The 20,981-nt window shown below is 44.3% G+C and overlaps 1 protein-coding gene across 2 annotated transcripts in view; it reads right to left on the reverse strand.

Annotated features, from left to right (window-relative positions):
- Positions 1 to 20,981, reverse strand: part of Usp43 (ubiquitin specific peptidase 43) — a 70,652-nt gene that overhangs the window by 42,432 nt on the left and 7,239 nt on the right. For both annotated transcript variants that reach the window (XM_027946943.2, XM_027946942.2), the window contains exons 2-5: positions 20,252 to 20,383; positions 11,604 to 11,707; positions 2,058 to 2,150; positions 355 to 490 (exon numbers count right to left, since the gene is read on the reverse strand). In XM_027946943.2, the coding sequence (XP_027802744.2) occupies positions 355 to 490; positions 2,058 to 2,150; positions 11,604 to 11,707; positions 20,252 to 20,383 (465 nt within the window). The remainder of the gene's footprint in view (positions 1 to 354; positions 491 to 2,057; positions 2,151 to 11,603; positions 11,708 to 20,251; positions 20,384 to 20,981) is intronic.

The following is a 20,981-nucleotide window of genomic DNA, read 5'->3' on the forward strand; positions in this document are numbered from 1 at the left end:
TAATAGCCACTTTATAAGAGGGGTCGTGATCAAATCGGCTATGAATAGAAATGAACATAAAATTCACAGAATTGTGCCCGGCACTTGGTAAACGTGACTGAGGTTAACTACCGTCAGAACTATCCCCATCCCAGTCCCATCGCCTTCTCGGAAGGCAAAGCATCCTTCTGAGATCATCCTGCGTGACGTGGAGAAAGTCAAGGCTGGGTAACCTCAGACACCAGGAACTACTCATCAGACAAGAAACCCATGAGTCATGCTGGAGTCACCTGGGAACCACAAATTAGCCTAGGCAGCTGGCCAGGTCAGCATTCTGTCATCCAGTGACCAGGCCCCCATGCAATTCCATCACACCTCATCTGCAGGGACGCCTCCTTCCTCCGCAACCATCTTCCTCAGGGAGGCCACTGTGCTGAGGATCGGCACAGCCAGGCCAACCCGCAGGAACCGCTGGCTCTTACAGAGGAAGACCAAGGTGACGCTCAAGAACCTGGAAAATAGGAATGAGCCACGTGGTTAAAGAACTGACAGAGCACAGTCAGGTTCCTTGTTGGGTCCCTGCACTTTAGGTATATTGCCACCAGGTGGCAGCGGAGAGCCAAATCTCCTTAAACTGCTTTTTCAAAGAGTTAAAAATGAAACAGTTTGGGATGAAGAAACACTTCACAGACCTCTGACCTCAAGACTCTAACTGTTAATAAATAAAATGAAGCAAAAATAAATTGTAAAGTTTGTAAAGCAACCAAGCTGCTTCTAGTACAAATCAACCCTATTAATGATTCTCTCCTTTTCATTTTTTTTTTTTTTTTCTGGTACTAGGGATCAAACCCACAGTGCTTACTGCGGTACAAAACCAGTCCTCACTTTTTATTTTGAGACAGGATTTTTGCTAAGTCACTGAGGGTCTCCCTAAGGTGCTGGGGCTGGCCTCAAACTTGTGATCCTCCTGCCTCAACCTCCAGAGTCACTGGGATTACGGGTGTGCACCACAGCACCTGGCTGATGCTCTCCTTTATTAATAAAATTTACCCCGGGAAATATCTGCTTCTACTTCCCACTCCCTCTGCTGATTTACCAAGGGCCACTTTCCTGACTGCTGTTTCTCCTATCCTACCCTATTCTGTAATAATCGCCCAAGTCCCATAGCTAGTTAGTAGGGCTTAGCCTTGAACCTGGGCAGCCTCAGAGGCCACAGTCTCAGCCCTGGGCTCTGCTGCATCAGGCCAGAAGTCTTAGGGCCCTGTCTAATGGTAGCGTAAGTCATGATACAGCATAAGTCAATAGTTACATTTGTGACAGACAGCACAGGATATCAGAGCAGAAACAGAGGTTAACCTGGGAAAGATTCATGAAGGTGTGTCTGCAGCTACATCCTACAGATGCAGAAGTGTCAACAGGTAAAGGGTAGGAGAAATGGTACTTAAGGAGGTGGGGAACACAATGAAGAAATGTGTCCATCTCAGTGGCTCCCTACCTACAAGCTCACGATTATTCCATGACGCTGATATGAGCCAGGTGACTTCCTGGCCACTGCTGGGGTGGCCTTCTGTATAGCAGGCTGCAGAGCCCTGAAGCCTTTCTCCATCCCAGCCCCTGCTTCCCTTTACCTCATCTCCCCTCTTCCTCTTTCTTTGCTCCTTTAAGAAATAATTTCCCTACAACTTCACAAAGAAGAAAAAACACTTTGAAAACAAAAACAGAGGGAATCCATAGTGACTGATTCGCTCTGATCTGCTCCTGTCTGACCAGGGGCACTCGCGAGCTTCTCAATGGGACACAGGCCTGGTGCCCACACACACAGCGTTATGGTGTTCATTATTCCCTCCTCTGCTAAGGAAGGGATGTAACTTTGTCACATTCAATAACTGATGGCCACGTGGCTACAAGACTCGCTTCTAGAGAAACTCTGAGGTTTTTTTTGGAAGCAAAAGGGAAAAAAAAAAAAAACATGGCGGACACAAGGCCAAAAGGTTCAATGAGCCAGGAGGGAAGTCAAAGGCACAGAGCCAACTGTAACCTTGTCTGGCGCAAGGGGATGGGACTCACATCTCACATACCTTGTCTGGCGCAAGGGGATGGGAAGGGACACACACAGGAAAGGATCAAAGGTGTTGCTCTGTTTCAGGCAGTGGGGGCAGGTCAAGGAAGACCTGTGAGGACAAAGAACAGAGAGCCAAGTGTAAACGCGCGGACAGTTTGGTGGCCCCTTGAAAAGTTCAACATAAAATTCCCGTTGCCCCTCTACTCCCAGCAATTCCACTCTGGAAGAACTGGAAACAGGTGTTTCAACGGATCCTTGTACACAAATGTTCCTAATGGTCCTGCTGCCCCCAAGAGCCAAGAGGTAGAAATAACACAACTGTCCATCAACAGATAAGTGGGCAAGCAGAATGTAGTGTAAGCACACCGTGAAATATCACTCAGCCATAAAAAGGAGTCAGTCCTGATACGACGTGGGTGAGCCTTGAGAATATGATGCTAAGTGCTCAGAAAGATCCCAGATGCAGCCAGGTGCGGTGGCACATGCCTGTAACCCCAGCGGCTCAGGAGGCTGAGACAGCAGAATCGCGAGTTCAAAACCAGTCTCAGCAAAAGCCAGGTGGTAAGCAACTCAGTGAGACTCTGTGTCTAAATAAAATACAAAATAGGGCTGGGGATGTGGTTCAGTGGTGCAGTGCCCCTGAGTTCAATCCCTGGTAACACACACAAAAAAAAAAAATCTCAGATGCAAAAGGCCACATTATGTATGATTCCATTTATATGAAATATCCAGATCAGGTTAAGCCACAGAGACAGAAAGCAAATTGCTGGTCATCAGGGGCTGCAGAAGGGAAAATGGAGCTTGGCTGCTAACTGGGTCCCAGAGCTTTTTTTTCGGGGTGATAAAAATGCTTAGGAACTACACAGAAGTAGTAGTTGCACGGTGAATGTAATGTAAGGCCACCGAATGGTACATGTTTAACATCACTTTAAAAGAAAAGTAAAATGGTTTATTTTTATAGCAAAGGACTTTTACCCCAATAAAAAAGAAAGGAAGAAAGTTTAACCACATGTTAGTGCATTAAACATGGGGACGGGCCCTATAGTCCCTCTAGATAGTAACAGCATGACAGTTTTCAAACTGAAGGGCTCTCAGGACCATCTTTCCCCCTGGGTCTCACCTTCCTGGGTCCCAGAATTATATGGGCAACTTTTTAAATATTTGGATGCCCAGGCCCTACCTCACAGAGGTTCTATTTCAAAGCAGATGGGGAGGGGACCCAGACATCAGAATTTTAGAAGTTCCCTAAATGACTCTAATGCTCACCTGGAATGGCCATTGATGTATTCTGCCTTCGTTATTGTACAGAGCAAGAAGCAATAAAGCTCAGGAAATAGCGGCAAATTATAAAAGTTTACATTGAAATTACATTTACTAGGAACTGGGCATCCCTCTAAGAATCAAGCACATATTACCCCACGTATTTCCCATAAACAGTCAGCATTTCACCCATTTTACAGAAGAGAAAACTGAAGCACAGAGAGGTTAAGTAGCTGTCGAAGGACACATCACTCTGAAGTACCAAAGTGAGGCTCAGTTTCTGTGCGCCTCATCATTCCTGAATTCTTGAGTATAAATGAGTAAGGAATTGCTTACTTCAGAGTAGATATTTATATATTTATATTCTTTCAACTCTACCTTTAACACTTCCTTACTTCTGAACCACTGAAAAGTGAAGCACAATTTTATATTCCACTTAGGTGCACGAATTTGATTTCCCTGACTGTATAATTCACCATATTATTCCAAGGTATGAGGGGTTTCCGCACACTCTGTTCCTTATCCTAAAATCTGCATGAACTTCATTGGGGATATAGAACAATACCCTCCATCCCCCTCCCTCCCGGCAGCCTGGCTCTGTGCTCTTTGCTTTGGACAACCTGGCCTGGGTTAAGTCAGCAGGTAAGCTGGAGCAGGTTATCAGGACCAGGCTTCCTGAGTCCCTTTGGAAAGTGCTTGTCCTGCTCAATTGGTTTTCCACTGAGCAGACAAAAACAGGAAAACCCAGAGGCAAGCAAGAATGCAAACCTGGGGTTGTCACCCAAGGAGAACCTGAGGCCTCTGCTCATGGAGAGGTGAATCTTTCCGATGTCACTTAACAGAATGAACACAAGTTATCAGAAGGTCAACAAGTGATTTTAGGAAATGGACTCCCAGTGGTTTGGGAAATATTTTGGTTGTATCATGAGGATTTTTTGGTGAGTGTTTTGCTTTTTTTTTGTTTTGTTTTGTTTTCTAGTTCTAGGGGCTTGAACTCAGGACCTTGTACATGCTAGGCAAGCACTTGACCACTGAGCTACCTCCCTGGCCCCCACTGTTTTGTGTTTGGTCTAATATCCCTACTCACTGCCTCTGGCAAATTTCCCCTTGGAGAACCATGGTAGTGTTTTGGTAAAAGCAGCATAAAAACCACAGCCAGGACTTGGCAATCCTGGGGGTCTCCTCTGTAGCTGCCCTTTCCCTCCCAGTTCCCCTCCCCCTTCTCTTATTACCTACGGAGGTATAAAATTGTCCTGAAGGATGTACTTTTGTCTTTGGGGAATTTCCAAATCTCCATTTCACATTTATGCAAACAAAGAGAGTATTTTTTGTTGTTGTTGTTGACTTCTTCATTTTTTTTCAGCCTATTTCAACTAAACTGGGCTGCATTTTTTTTTTCTCCTTAGAGTTACATCATATTAAACCAGGCCAGGGACATGACCTTTACATTCAGCCCCAAATGTGTATCGGGAGTAGGAGATGTGTAGTTTGCAGAAAACTCAGAATGGGCTAATATTATTTTATTCATGCGTTCATTCATCCTGTCGTGCTGGAGATAGGACCCAGGACCCCACACATGTTAACCCAATGCCCTAGACTAACCTGGGGATGTCGCTTCAATGTTAAAGTGGATTATTGAAAATATGATATTGTTTTTCAAAATAGACTATAGAAAGAATAGGAAATACACCCGTTCCACCAAAGTTGAGAAATGAGGATAGGAAATGTAACCAATAGATTCGACATAAGGCCACTTCACTCTTACAGAAAGCTCTGGCTATGGGAACAGGCTGTTGTAATACCCCAAATGTGGCCTGAGAGATCCTTTCACCCTCCCTATCCAGAGCACTTGCTATCCTGTCCTGTTAGATCCTGGGCTCTCTTAAAAGAAAGGGACAGAAAACCACCACACTGCCTTTCCATGTTCAGGAACCCAATTCCCTATGATATTCATTGTCCTTGTCAAATTGTTTCAAAAATATACTCTGCCTTGTTGGGCAGGGTGATACATACCTGTAATCCCAGTTACGAGAGACTCGGGCAGGAGGATGGCAAGTTTCAGGCCAGCTCCAGCCAGTTAGTGAGTACAAAGGGTTGGGAAGTAGCTCAGTGGGCAAGCAACCCTGGGTTCAATCCCCAGTGCCAAAAATCAATTAATTAAATTAAAAATATACTCTGCCTAAAAGGAAATGTCTGAAATGGGAACAACAGATTAGACTTTCTGGAAATCAAGTCTAGGAATGACAAGAAGAATTTGGAAGACACAAACATACACACACACACACACACACACACACAATCTCTGCTCAAGCCAAAACTCCAACATCACAACAACATTTTTCCTAAAACCCATAATCTCCAGCACCTAATACTATTCCCTCTTCTCTCCTTCAGCTCAAAAAAAAAAGACCCTAAAAAAGGGCTTCAGAGGAGGCTGGGGTTGTGGCTCAATGGTAGAGCACTTGCCTCACACGTGCGAGACCCTGGGTTCGATCCTCAGCACCACATAAAAATAAATAAGTGAAATAAGGGTGTTGTGTCCAAATACAACTAAAAAATAAAATATCTTTTTAAAAAAGGTAAAAAAAAAAAAAGGCTTCAGAGGGCTGGGGGTGTAGCTCAGTGGTAGAGTGTTTGCCTAGCATACATGAGGCCTGGAAGAGAGCCCCAATACATTAAAAAAAAAAAAAAAAATTAATGGGAAATGGAAGAGGGAGAACCTCAGTGTGCAGAGACCTGTGAATCACTCCATAGTTTCATATCCATTCCCAATTTCACGCAATTCCATAAGGAAGGTTGATACCATCCATGCATGCCCTTCTGCATGGAAACAGACAAGGGACAGCAAGTGCCAACCCTCCCAGGCCACCAGCTGTCCCCACCCCACTGCTGCAGAAAGTCATTTTCCCGCACCCTGAAAGCCCTCACCTGGATGGGGTTTCTAATGACACTTTACTATAGATGCTCAGGCACAAAGCAAGTATTTTTAGCGGTCACCAGTCCATTTTTAGCATCAACGCCTGACGTCTTACTCATCATCCTATAGGGGAGGACTCTACTGAAGACAGCGCTAGTCCTTAATATCTGATCAGCTCAATGTCCCTTGCTCAGGGATCTCCCGACTCACCCACACCAAGGCGGGCACTGGAGACATGTACTGGAAGACACCCTCCTCAGCGCTCACCAGGTAAGAGTCCAAAAAAGCCCTGGAGTCACCCTACAATATCATCTTTCCCTCAGTCCCTTCAGCTCCAGCCCTGAGCCCACTAGCAAGCCTTGGTGACAATGTCCAAAACATACCCATTTCCCTCCATCTCCATGCTACCTTCATGGTTCCAGGCACTGTCATCCCCCACTGTGACGACTATGGAGCAACATCAAATTCCACTTCCACTGTCACCTCCCTCCACTGCTATGACAACCAAGTCATCTCCTAAAATGATGAGCTAGAGCACACCCTGCTCTAACCTCTGCACATGGCCTGTGGGGTACTGAGGACTGAACCCAGGGGTGCTCTATCACTGAGTTACATCCCCAACCCCTTTTATTTTTTGTTTTTAGAGCAGGTCTCTCTCTAAGCTGCTGAACATCTCACTAAGTTACTGAGGCTAGCCTCAAATGTGGGATCCTCCTGCCTCAGCCTCCTAAGGAGCTGGGATTACAGATATGCACCACCACACCTGGCTTCCCGTGTCCTTCTGACTGAAACCCACACATGGACTAAAAAACCTGCCTTACCAGGCCCTTGCCCACATCCCTGGCCCCGTCTCCTGCTCTCTCACCTCCTGGAAGTCACATTAGCCTTTCTATCTCTTGAACTTGCCGAGATCAGCCCCTTGGCCTTCGCCTCTGTCTGGAATGCCATCCCCAGTTACTTGAATGGTGAACTCCTTTTACCCGACGCTTGGCTCAAATGTTCCTCTGAAAACAAGCTTTGATGATCACCTATCTGTGCTGGCTGGCTCCCCACCTCCCAGGTTGCTCCCTATCATTCTCTGAGCCCCAGCTCAGGTTGTTGGTTGACTTGTGTATTGTCTCATGTGCCCCCAGCAAAATGTGAGTTCCATGGGAACAGGGGCTGGGTATTGTTCACAGCACCTTCCACAGAACCAGGCACATAGTAGGGCACAAATGAAATATCTAGAGAATTGGAAGAGCTGTTCCACATATCCTCAGGATTGATCCCAGGACCCCACTGCAGATAACAAATTCTGTGCATGTCCCTGTCCCTAACATAAGAGGGAATAATATTTGCACAGAACCTACACATCCTCCCACAGACTCTAAACCACCTCTAGATGGTTTATCACACCTAATACAATGTAAATGCTACATAAAGGATTGTCCTACCATATTGATTGGGAAATAGTGACAAGAAAAATCTGTATATGTTCAATACAGATGCAATTTTTTCTCGGTACTAGTGATTGAACCCAGGGGCACTTTACCACTGAGCTGCATCCCCAACACCCCCTGCCATTTTTTTTTTTTTTTTTTTGGTAAGGATTAACAAAAGTTTCCAGGCCCTTTTATTTATTTATTTATTTATTTTACTTTGAGACAGGGTCTTGCTAAGTTGCCCAGACTGACCTCAAATTTGTGATCCTCTAGCCTCAGCCTCCCAAATAGCTGAGATGACAGGCATGCACCACCACTTGGCTAGAAGTGATTGTTTTCTAGTATCTTTACCCTCAGTTGGTGGACTATGCAAATACAGAAGCTGTGGATACAGGAAGTCAAACACACACACAAATATATATATATATACGTATGTACATATATGTATACATATGTATACGTGTGTATACATACAATGTACACATATGTGTGCGTGCATACATATGTGTGTTATGTGTATATATACATATATATGTGTATGTATGTGTATATATATATATGTGTGTGTGTGTGTGTGTGTGTGTGTGTGTATTGGGTTACTATGTCTCTCTCATGGGCAAGGAGTTACGTTCCTCATGGTAACCACTAGGCCAAGCACAGTAGCAAGCACTTGAACATTTAAAAGAAAGAAAAAAAAAGTGCATACATAAACATGAGGGGAGATGCATAGAGAAAACAAAGTGAAAAAATAACCAGGTTAATTTATGGCACAAGGACAGCAAGGAACCGGACACCGCCCCACTCTCTAATACGGACTCTCTTTAGTCTCCCCCTTTCCCTCCTCAATGTCTTCTTCCTCTTCCTCTATTCTGTTTTTTCCTTCTGTCTCTTTATTTTTTTGTTCCTGGCAACCTCTGCTTTGGATACCTGAGGATAAGACGGATGCCCTGACATGGCTAGGAACTTTCAAGGTCAGCAGGCACAAAATCTAGGTTTGCTCTCTGCATACCTCCCGGAGGATCACTCACCTCTCAGGGAAGGAGTTGGCCTTCCTTCAAGCCCAGCAATGAAAGTCAGGCTCATTTAGAGGAGATTTTTGTTACCCAGTATTTCAGCATCCCAGGGCAGGAATGGAATGCCACCGCCTCTCCCCATCCCCTGGCACTCTGTGGCAGTTTCTTCAAGCTCCTCCTTCTCTGGGTCAGCAGAGAACCTCAACTTCTCACATGCTATGAGTCTCGGGTGCTTGCAAAGTGCTCTATTGACTCTTTGGCCTTTCTAAATACACAAGCACCCTCAAAGAGGGTGATCATATCTTATTGATCACTGATTATAGAATATAATTTAAATCCTAAAGCAGGCAGATTTAAGTGACCTCCTCCTGATCACACACAAAGAATGCAATCCCCCAACAGTACGGAAGGCAATGACTGCAGGTTGGGAGACTCTACAAGACGGAGCGGGTGTCACCTTGTTTAAAGAAAAGTAATTAAAAGAAGAAAAACAACAGGACAGGGACTGCCAATCCAGAAGAATGCTGGGCAAAGCTCCACTTTGAAATGATTTATTGCAACCTCCAGAAGGGAAAAAATGTTGGAAGGTTTTGGTATCCACAATAGAAGACAAGGCAGCCCCGCTTAGGTGCGGTAGAGATCACAATGAACAATCGAGATGAGATGGAAAAGCAACAGAAGAGGAAGAATCACAAAGGGAGCAAAGGCAGGGCTCACACTTCAGGGAGTCACAGGATAGATGCTGGCTCTGCCACTTACTGCAACTCTGTGCAAAAAGCCCTACCTCCCAGATCTCAGCACTCACCTCCTGGAGTCTTACAGGATAACAGAAAAAGCCTGTTTTACACATATGGGCATATTTACACTACACCAAAAGGGCTAATGGTAGAGCACTTGCCTAGCATGCATAAGGCCCTGGTTCAATTCCAGCACTGCAAAATAATAACATATCATATAAATGTAATAGCACATAATAATACATTATTTTATATATTCCATATATTATAAATATGTGATTATATTATGTAATCTAGCATATGCTGTATTATATGACATATATTTCTTAGACTTTATCTATCTGATAAATACTATTTTTTAAAAATTATTTTTTAGTTGTAGTTGTACATAATACCTTTATTTTATTTATTTATTTTTATGTGGTGCTGAGGATCGAACCCAGGGCCTTGCACATGCGAGGCAAGCGCTCTACCGCTGAGCCACAACCCTCACCCAATACTATTACATATAAATATATGTTAAAAGCCAAATGATGTGGCACACGCCTGTAATCCCAGCAACTCGGAAGGCTGAGGCAGGAAGATCGCAAGTTCCAGGTCAGCCTGGGCAGGTTACCAAGTCTGTTTCAAAATAAGAAATAGGGCTGGGGTTGTGGCTCAGTGGTAAAGCACTCGCCTAGCATGTGTGAGGCATTGGGTTTGATTCTCAGCACTGCATATAAATAAAAATAAAGGTCCATTGACAACTAAAAAAAAAAAAAAAAGAAAAGAAAGAAAGAAAGAAAACAGAAGTCTAGGCATCCACTTCTACATAATTAAAAAAAATAAAATTAAATAAAAATGGCTGGGGATATAACTCAGTGGTAGAGTGTTTCTGGGTTCAATCCCCAGTATCCAAAATAAAAAAGTGTGTGTATATTAAAATTATATTATATTAATATTTAAATTATATATCATGCATAAGCCCATGATATTTTATATATATATTATAAAATTATATATTATAAAATATTATATGTGTGTATATATATATTTATATATTCTCTCTCTCTCTCTCTCAAAAAGTTGATCTTGTAGCAGTTGAGAGTGGAAAGGAAGTCACCAGAATCTGAGAGAGAAGGAAAGATGCAGAGATGGGGAAAGGTTGATTAGGTTGCTCAATGGCCACTTAGAGGGAGCCACATCTCTGGGGTGCTACTGCACAGTAGGGTGACTTTAGATAACAAAAATCTGTACATTTCAAAAAGCCAAAAGAAAGGATTTTAAAAGTTTCCACCATAAAGAAATGATAAATGTTTGAGGAAATATGTTTAACGTGACTTAAAGACTACACAGTGTTCACACATGAAAACATGATATGGTACACCCATTAATAGGCACACTTTTATTTATCAGTTAAGAATAAAGTTTAAGCATTGATATTTAAAAATAAATAAATGCACATGTGTGCTTACTCACAGACAAGCAAGCGTCTCACCCAAAGGTTTTCTGTAACTAATGGTTTCCCCTAAATCCTGATCACTGACGGTTTCCCCTATATCCTGATCCTCACCTTTCAGCCTGACTCATTCTTGTTGAATCTGCTCCCTCCCACCCACTGGATCCTATGCACCCTTCAGACCCCTCAACAGGCATGCTCCCCTGAGAACCCAGGGGCGGGGTGGGGGCCTCCTCTCTGACCTATCACAGCAATAAGTGCTTTCACTAAATGCTGTGATACTTGGAGATTTTGCCTTTGTCAAGTCTCTGTACTTTCCTATAAAAATGCCCAGGAGCAACACATGCTTTTTGAAGTCAAAGGCTTGGCAATTTATCTGTTTTTATATTCTCCATAACACTGGGAACTCTTGAACTCAGAACGACTTGTTCAGCTGGGCTCTCTGGCCATAAAGAGCAAAGAGGAAGCCTCTCCCCAGCTTTGGGGTGATTGCTCACTAGTGATAGCCCGGCCTCCACATTCATCCTCTGCAGATTCACCCTCTATCACCCCTCTTTCAAGGGGAGGTAGAAGGCCTGGAAACTGGGAAGGAGGAAAAGAAGAAATACTACAGGTCAGAGACAACAGGAGTGAGTGGTTAATTGGGGGTTATCATAGGAAAGAGAAAGGGTTTTTTTTAAGGATTTTGTTACTTTGTAATCTCAGGGCCAATGGCCAGGGGACAGCAGTTCCCAGCAAGTATGCTGAGCCCTTGGATGATACATGACTGATCTTACCTGTATTGTGCTTGAAAGTGGCTTTGCACAAAGCTTTGGCCTAGAGAAAGCTGGTCGGATGAGGATAAGATGTTCTCCGAGGGTTGACTGGCTTCAGGTGACAGCTGAAAAGAAAGAAAGGACTTCAGATGAGAGGCCATATCCAGGAGCATCCGTCTCGTGACCGCTCCCAGAGCTCACACCATCGCTCAATCCTGGGCCCACACCATCCCTTTCTGAGCCTCTTGGGCTTCGATGCTGCCTTTAGCATCACTCAATGCTCTCCCAACCCCTCAAGCTCCCCAAGGGCCTGAGAGAGCACGCTGCAGGTACCAGAGGAGCAAGACAGGAGCATGATCCTTGGCAAATGCTCACTCCTACCTGCCCACCTCAACTCCTCCCTCAGGATGGACAGCCCCATTCTTTACTTCTGTCCTGCTGGGTCCTCGTTGACTAGATGCCCCTTGTACATTTCACCAGGGTGGGCGTCCATCGCTCAAACACATCCACACCAAATCTCTCCCTGTCCCACCTACTAAATGTGCCTGTCCACATTTTCCGGCAAGCCAGGTTCCATCTTTTGCAGAGGAAGCAGGCTTTGCATTTTGAGATTTGATACACAGCTTCCTTCCCTCCACATATATCATCCGTTCTCTGTGAGCATCTTTGGACGCCCTTGTGTATTAGTTTCCTGTAGCTGCTGTAACAAATTATCACAAACTGGTAGCTTCAAACAACAAATTTATTTTCTCACAGTTCTTAAGGCTAGACCATCAAAATCAGTATGAATGGGCCAAAATCAAGGTGTTGGCAGAGCCAGACTCCCTCCACACACTCCAAGGAGAATTCACTCCTTGCTTTTTTCCAACAATGGCCAGCTGCTAGAATTCCTTGGCTTATGGACACGTCACTCTAGTCTTTTTTGACTCTCTCTCTCTCTGCTTTGTCTTCCCCTCTGTGTGTCTCTAATCGCTGCCTCTTTTCTAATTGATATTGCTTTAAAGGTCCACTTGAATAATCCAGGATAATCACGCCAGCTCAAGATCCTTAACTTAAACACCTCTGCAGAGTCTATTCCATATAAAATAAGATTTAGAAGATGGAGATATTTGGATCCGATATCCTTGGGGGTCATTTTCTCGCTATCCAATCTTGGGGGCTTCTGCCTGCCCCAATGCCACCAACTTCCTCTGGACTCCTACCACTCCCAATAGGAATTACTCCAAGTTCCTAGTTTCTCTAAATTTATTTTTAACCCCTTGCATTATTAGTCCCTACAACATGAGACACAATTACTCATGAAAGCCCTGCTATGCAAAAATCACCGTCCTTGAAAGGTCTGTCCCTGAGGGCAATCCCAGAATCAAAGCCACTCATACCACAAAGCTAATTAGTAAGATATAAAATTAAACTACAAGAGCATCCAGAAGGCCACCGTAAAACATGCCCTAGATGAGTGTTTCTCGACTGTTCATCATTGATCCCTTCAAGGAGTCTTGTTAGACTTTTTTCCTAATCGTCCCCCATCCCCCGAAACCAGGAAGTCACAGGGAAACTGTGCAGATGCCTATTTACTGTTTGAGTATCTGAGCATAATTTTTGGTGCTTCTTCAGTGCTTGTGGGATATCCTCCCATAGAGAAAATAAACATTGATTAGAAGAACAGGCAGTGAGTGACAGAGGAAGACTTGGGTGGAATCTGAGATGACTGTTGAAGGATTTTTGAAAGCTGAGGATGGAAGGAATACATGTGAACTATCTGGGGTAAAGTGTGCTGATGTGCACAGTTCACTTCAAAGTGCATCAGAAAATAAGCTAGAAAAGAAAGACGGGCAGATGGGTGAATGTGTCATAAAGTAGATTTAGTAAACAAACTGCAGGTTCTGTGTAGTAGGTGTGAGCGTTCACCGTATAATTAATCCAACATTTCCATGGTATGAAATTTTTCATAATAAACTATTAGAACAAATAAGTGACAAGGTCACTCTTATTCGTCCCAATATTTTATTATGGTCAGTTTGACTAAAACACAGGAAGTACCTAGGGAAGTAGAAAATGGCTGAGGAAAGAGTCGGGTGCCACATTTGGTGCCTTCAACATCCTGAGGAACTGTGCTTCTACTTCAGGAAACACCAAAGACCCCATTCAAGAATATTGACTCCGGATCTGGGTATCATGCTGCATGCCTTATAGTCTCAAGCTACTCAGGAGGCTGAGGCAGGAGGATCACCAAGTTGGAGATCTAGCTTAGCAAGGGTTTACACAACTCAGTGAGACCCTGTCTCAAAAAATAAAAAGGGCTGGGAGATGTAGCTCAGTGGTAAAAAAAAAAAAAAAAAATACAAACTCAGAGGAGTCAGCATGGTGGATTCAAAATCCCTACACTAGTACTTGGCTATCTGAGTTACTCAACATCTCTGATCCATTCAAAGTTACTCTTTATTTGCTCCATTTCATCCATTTTCTGCTGCTATAACAAAGTACCTGAGGCTGGGTGGTTTATAAAGAATTGAGGTTTCTTTAGCTCAAAATTCTAGAGAGTGGTAAAAATCTGAAAGCACAGCATTGCCCTTTGGTGAGGACCTTCTTGCCATATCACAACACAGCAAAAGAGGCTAGGGTTGTGGCTCAGTGGTAGAGCACTTGCCTAGCACGTGTGAAGCACCACAAAAATAAATAAATAAATAAAATAAAGACACTGCATCCATCTACAACTAAATAATTAAAAAAAAAAAAAAAAAAAAGTGAAGGGCATCCCAAGGTCTTTCACTCACTTGTGTCATTCTTCCAAGCCACAAATACAGTCTTGGGGACCCCCCTCCGTGACCTCATCTAATCTTTATTACCTTCCAAAGGCCCAACTTCCAAATCCACTAACATGAATTTGTGGATTAAGTTTCCAACACATGAACTTTTGGGGAACACAAACTACACCACCTTTCCAACTGTAATAGGAGGGTCCTAATACCAATCTGATAGCTCTGTTTTGAGGCTTTAAAGTATATATATATATATTTTATTTACATGTTATTAATTACATATATTACATGTACATCATACAACACACACACACACACACACACACGCACACACACACACACTGTGTAGGAGGTGGCTGGCACAATGTGGAGTCTCTGATGGGTTTTAACAGGTGCTTGGAGAGATGCTTTAACTTGACAGCCATTCCCAGGCAAGGAAGGCTAAGTTTGAGGACACGGGTTAAAAGGCTCAAGGGCACAGGTAACAACTAGGTGACCCAGAGCAGGGCAGGAGCCATGAAGAGAAAAGAAATGGGTGGGTTCAAGATGCCCCGTGTGCTCAGCTCATAACCCAGCACCGGAGCAGAGGGAGGAAGAGGAAGGGGATAAACACAACCAGCTCCCGAGTTCCAATCCAGCACCCCCTGGAGAATACCCACTCCATAAACAGACGTAGGAAAACCAGAGGAGAAGAGGAGAAGCAGGCTTGGGAAGGACACGTGGGGTGTGAGGGTAACTCAACACCCAGGCAGAGACATCTGGCTGCAAACAGATGTAGGGCCCTGGAGAAGTGATGCTGGACCAGCATGAACACTGTAATGCTCTGCCTGCCTGGGACTTTCTCCTCCATCTTCATTTGTAGCACCCCCTCTTGGGACCCTGAATCCAGTCCCTGGGTGAGGAGGGCTCTTCCATCAGGGGTCCTGCTCACCCCTACAAAGGAACGTGTCCACAGCCTAAGCTACTACACGGATGAGATGTTCCTGCCCTGGGCATGAATCATGGGTAAAGTGACCAATGGGCGGACCACGTTCCTTCTAGCAGTTGGGTCCAGGCTATTGAGATACCCTCATGGTCCCAGAGCAGTCTGATCCTTGACTGTTTCAAACCTGAAATTTTTTCAGCCTGCTGTTTGCTCCTCCTGGGCCAACTCTTCAGTTCCCTCGAGTCAGCTCAAATGGGCTGAGTTCTTTGCAACCAAAAGAACTCAGAAGAGCACAGGATGCTTCCTCACAGGTGACAATGGAAGACTTTGGGAGTGGCTGTGGATGGGATCAGCTAGGATGGGGGTCTGGAAAGAAAATCCTGAACAAGGCCAGGGTGAGAAGCAGGACAGTCCTCCATGCAGTGTGGACCACGAGGTCATGCTCCTGGCTCTAGTTTGGGGCATCTCTCAAAGCTTCATTCTACACCTAGAAGAAATAACATTCCCTCGACATCATGCAGCTATTGTGAAAATCAAGAGATGGCATGTGTGCCCTTTGCCTAGCACGCAGTAGATGCTTAATACATGTTAGCTTGCCGGCTGTCTCCCCAGCTCTCTCTCCTTTATTCTACAAGAATGGTATTTTCCGGAAAACAGATGACCACAAAGATTTCTTATGTATTGCTGTTGATAGGGTAGTAAAAAATATGCCTTTTGGAGAGGGTGAAAACACTTGAGAATTGTTAAAAGTAATGGAAAAGAAAGGGGTCCTTATGTTTTCTATTCCAGTTACAAATACCTCTAGCTATATGGCTTTCCTATGTCCTCAAAACAAAAATAACTTCAAAAAGAAAAAGATCATTCAGAGTTACACAGAGAATAGCAGCTTTCCTTCTCCAAAAGGGAAAACTGAAGTTTCATGCCAAATAATCCCAACAGCTCTGCTCTCGACCTTCAAGCAAACAGAGGCTGGCTTCCTTGGGCAGCCCTATTTCTGGAGAGCAAATTTCAGAACAGGCTTTGACATGACCACAAGACAGAGGAAAAAAAAAAAAAAAAAAAGTCTTCTGGTTTCACTGGGTCAAAGTAAGGGCTGGATAAGCTCCTCTCTCTGACCAACAGCCACGCCTTGGTTCTGCCTGGGGAATGCCATGCTCCTAACACTGGGCCCACTGAGGGACAGAAAGCAGCAGACTGGGGGTGGAGTCTAGATTCTAAGTGCCATACAAAGCAGGGGAGTGACATGATCTAATTTCCTTCCTGTGGAGATCTGGCTGCATGATAGAGAATATGGTAGAGGGACATATTGGAGTTGGGAGTGGGAATGGAGATGGTACTCAGTGGTTAGAGCACTGCCCGGCAAGTATTGGCATTCAATCCCCAGCATCTCCTTCATCCCAAAATAAGAAGGAAGTTGGAAGACCAAATATGTCTGCCTTTTTTTTTTTTTGAAGTCTTAAAAGATATGGAAAGGAATTATTGACAGGTCCTCTTGGCTTAAATAAACTCAACATGATGTTAAAGACATCATGGGACGGTGCACCATTGTTAGGAACAGAAGTTCTAGGGCAGGGCTTCTCAACTGGTGACAGAGGTGATTTTGCCTCCTTGCAGGGGCACATCTGGCAATGTCTGGAGACACTTTTTGGTTATTTTTATATTTATATTTATATTTTGTGTGCTGATGTGCACAATTCACTGGGGATTTACACTGGCATCTAGTGGGAAGAGACAGTACAGATGCTACAAAGAACAGTCAGTCACAAACCCCGACAAAGACTTATCTGACCCAAAATGCCAAAAGGGCTGAGGTTCAGAAACCCTGGAATGGAGCTATTTTCCTAGATTTAGGTCCTTCCCGCCTCTCCCATTTACTAGTTGTGTGACTTGGGCAAGTTACTTAATCTCTCTGGGATCTTCTTAAGCCCAGTGACTTTTCCTGCTACCAAAGGACAGAAGGAAAAAAATGAAAGGCAACTTGGAAGTCTGTTCCTATAATTTGTAACCAGAATATCCTTCAAGGGCCTGTGTATTAAAGGCTTGGTCCCCAGCCTTAGGTTATGAGAGCCTTAACCCAATCAGTGAATTAAGGTGGGTAGGGTGTGGCTGAAGGAGGTGAGTCAATGGGAGCATGCCATTGGGGTGTATTGTCTCTAGCAAGTGGAATCTCTCTGTTTTCTTACCATCATATGAATCACGTCCTTCCACCATACTCTTACTCCACCATACTCTTACGCCATGATGTTCAGCCTCACGGGGAGCCCTAAGAAGTGCAGTTAGCTTTCTATGGGCTGAAACCTCTGAAACCGTGAGCCCCCAAATAAATTTTTCCTCTTCTAAAATTGTTCTTATCAGGTCTTTTAGCCACAGCAGTGAAAAGGCTGAACTTACAGAAGAGACAGTGCAGTGGACACATGTTTATCTGCTGAGCATTCTATTCTTTGGGGAGAAAAAAGTTCTGATCCTATAAAAGCTCTCCTTGAGCCACGTTCACCCCCACAGACATATGACTCAAGTGTGCCCATTCAGAATATCCCATTCTTCTGGCCACATGCCAGGAATGGCCCTGTGAACCAGCTGGGGCAATCTACTCGTTCCTGGGCGGCTCTCTGGAATCCCACGCTCTGAAGACTATGGGAGCATCACAGAAGAGGTTCTTGTGACCATGTGGGCAGAGCCAGTGTGACACAGAAAAGCCAGAGAGGAGAGACAGGGTGAGTCAAAGACCTTGGTGACATTGTCTGAGTCCTAGGAGCCAGTCCTGCCGGAAGCCACTTTTCAACCCTTGGACTTGCAGGTTACAGAAGGCAACAAATGCTTTTCCTTAAGTTGGATAAATTTACATTTCTATCACTCACAATCAAAAGAGTTTAAATAAGATAAACAAAATCATTGTAAATAAAAGAAAAATCCGCCCTTACCCCCACAGCCCATAGGAACCACAGTGACCTTGGAGTAACCTTGGAGGTCCTTCCAGGTAATCACTGGCTATGCTTTTGGGATGGGGAGTCATTAGGATGATTTTTTTTCAATTTTTTGTAGTTGTAGATGGACAGAATGCCTTTATTTTATTTGTTTATTTTTAAGGATCAAACCCAGGGCCTCACAAATGCTCTGCCAGTGAGCTACAGCCCCAGTCCCATGAGTGATGATTTTTAAAACAACAGAATTTTAAGCCAGATTCTCTTGAGCTAGAATCTTGATTCTGTCCCTTCTTTGGGTGGCTTTAAGAAAGTTACCCAATCTAATATATGAGACATATATAAGTGATCACGTTGCAGATTTTATTTAGTGCTTATTTATCATAGTATGGAAGACTGAATCCAGGGGCACTCTACCATTAAGCAACATCTCCAGGCCTTTTTATTTTTAGGCGGGGTCTCACTAAGTTGCTGAGGCTGGTTTGAACTTTCTATCCTCCTGCCTCAGTCTCCCAAATTGCTGGGATTATGGGCATGAGCCACTGCGCCAGATGACCTTCACATTTAAAAGAGAAAAACTCAAAGACTAGCTATCTATGTGGATGAGTTTTAAAAAGAATAAAAGCCTGAGCTTCTTGGGCCCTTTATTCTTTATTACTCCAAAATAGTGAGCTACAAGAAAATCATGAAGAGATGGGAAACTGGGATGGACCAATCAAAATCTTTTCCATGACTTTTTTTTCCTTTTGATTTGTGAGTTAGAAACCAAATGTTCAGACAAAACAAAGCAAAATTAATAAAGGAGTTCTCCTAGCTACATCTGGATCAGTCCTGAGAGATACTGAGAGTATTTATGTACTTAATTAATTACCAAAGGTCATGAAACATCTTTTTAGATGACAGCAGATTATTCAAAAAAAAATTTTTTTTTTTAATTTTGGCACCAGGGATCAAATCCAGAAGCACTTAAACTCTGAGCCACATCCCCAAACCATTTTTTTAATTTTTTATTTGAGACAGGGTCTCCCTAAATTACTTAGGACCTCAATAAATTGCTGAGGCTGTCTTTGAACTTGAGATCTTCCTGCCTCAGCCTCCCAAGCCACTGCGATTATAGGCGTGTGCATTCAATAATATTGTTACAATAACTTTGCTCACTCATAATTTCACTCACTTTTACTCTCTTAAGTGGAAAATAAAAGGACAGCTCTAAAGCATAAGCCATTATTGATCTTTATTTAGCAAACTCCATAAAGAACATAGCTGATGTATCAATTAACTGTGGCTATTATAAATTAGTGGAATGCTTTCCTCCTCCTCCCAAAGGTCTGAGGTTTCCTCGAAATTGCAAATGCTAAATGCACATGTGTAAAAATCATCCATCCTGCATCTTGAGGAAAAAAGGTTAGGAATTGCTGCCCCATGAGATATGTAACTGAGAAAGCATTGGTGGAGTTGAAATGGCAAATCATGACGCTCAGCCTCGGAGGGCCAGATGAATGCAAAGAATACAGACCAAAAACACATTCTTTTCATTTTCAAATTATGATTCAAAGTGAAACCTTACACACTACCTCGAGGGGATGAGGAAGGATGAGACATACTGCAAGGGGAAGAAACAAGAGCTCAAAGAAGGAAGCAGAGAACAGCACTGTGTGTACAGTAGCCAGAACACACAGGAATCCACGTTAAATAAACATTCATAGAAGAAAGGAGAAAGGAGGAGGAGAAAAGAGAGGGAGGGAGAGGGGAGGAGGCGGGGAGGGGAGGGAGAGGGAAAGGGAGAGGGGGAGAGGAGGGGGAGGGGGTAGGGGAGGGGGAGGGAAGGGGAAGGGGGAGGGGAGGGGAGGAGAAGGGGAGGGGGAAGGGAGGGGGAAGGGAAGGGAGGGAAAGGGAGGGGGAGGAGAGGGGAGGTGGAAGGGAGGGGAGGGGAAGTGGAAGGGAGGGGAGTGGAGGGGAGGGGAGGGGAGGGGAGGGGGAGGTGGAAGGGAGGGGAGGAAGGAGAAGAAGAAGGAGAAGGAGAAAGAGAATCCTATACAATGATTTGTTTAGCAAGTCACCAACCTTCTCAGGAACCAGCCCTCGGGATGAGCCCTCCAAGTCCTCATGGACACGATCCAGCAACCAGAGCAAGAATTCCAGGGCATCATGTTGGGAATTACCTTGGAACTGAGAGCCATACTTGGAAACAGCATTCTGAAAGGGAATCAGAACAGAGGTCCAGAGGTCATTCCAACCCTGATACAACCGAATGAAGGTCCTGTAAGCACCAAGCTATTGAGTGGTCATCCTTCAGCCTTGATCTGAGAGGACCACATGCAAACAACCCCAAAATGGTATGAGGGTCTCGGTACAGAAGGCCCCTTCCTCAGAAGGACCATCACTGTGTCCTATGCCTTGAACATCCAGTGTCGTCTCTGAGGATTTGGATCTCATGGGCGTCTGTGCTCCCTGAAGCTCTGGTCCTTTGATCACCGGGGTCCCAGGCTCTGCTGGCCTTCCCTCCCTGGATCTATTCCCATGCTGTCACAGGCAAACATCCTTCCGGCCCTGCTTTCTCCTTCGCTGATGTCACACCAACATCATTCCTTCCCATCGCTCCTGCTAGCTCTTGCTTGGGAATGACCACGCCAGCGGCAGAGCTGACGCTGGAAGACATACTGTATGTAGCTCCTTTACTGCCTCTTTCAAATAGGGATGAAAATTGAAAAACACAAAATTCTCTTTCTGTGGTTTGATCCGTAAAAGACTGATCCAGCCTTTTATTCCTTTAATAAATTGGTCTTGAATGCCG

The sequence above is a fragment of the Marmota flaviventris genome, chromosome 17 (genome assembly GCF_047511675.1).
Source record: "Marmota flaviventris isolate mMarFla1 chromosome 17, mMarFla1.hap1, whole genome shotgun sequence".
NCBI lineage: Eukaryota > Metazoa > Chordata > Mammalia > Rodentia > Sciuridae > Marmota > Marmota flaviventris.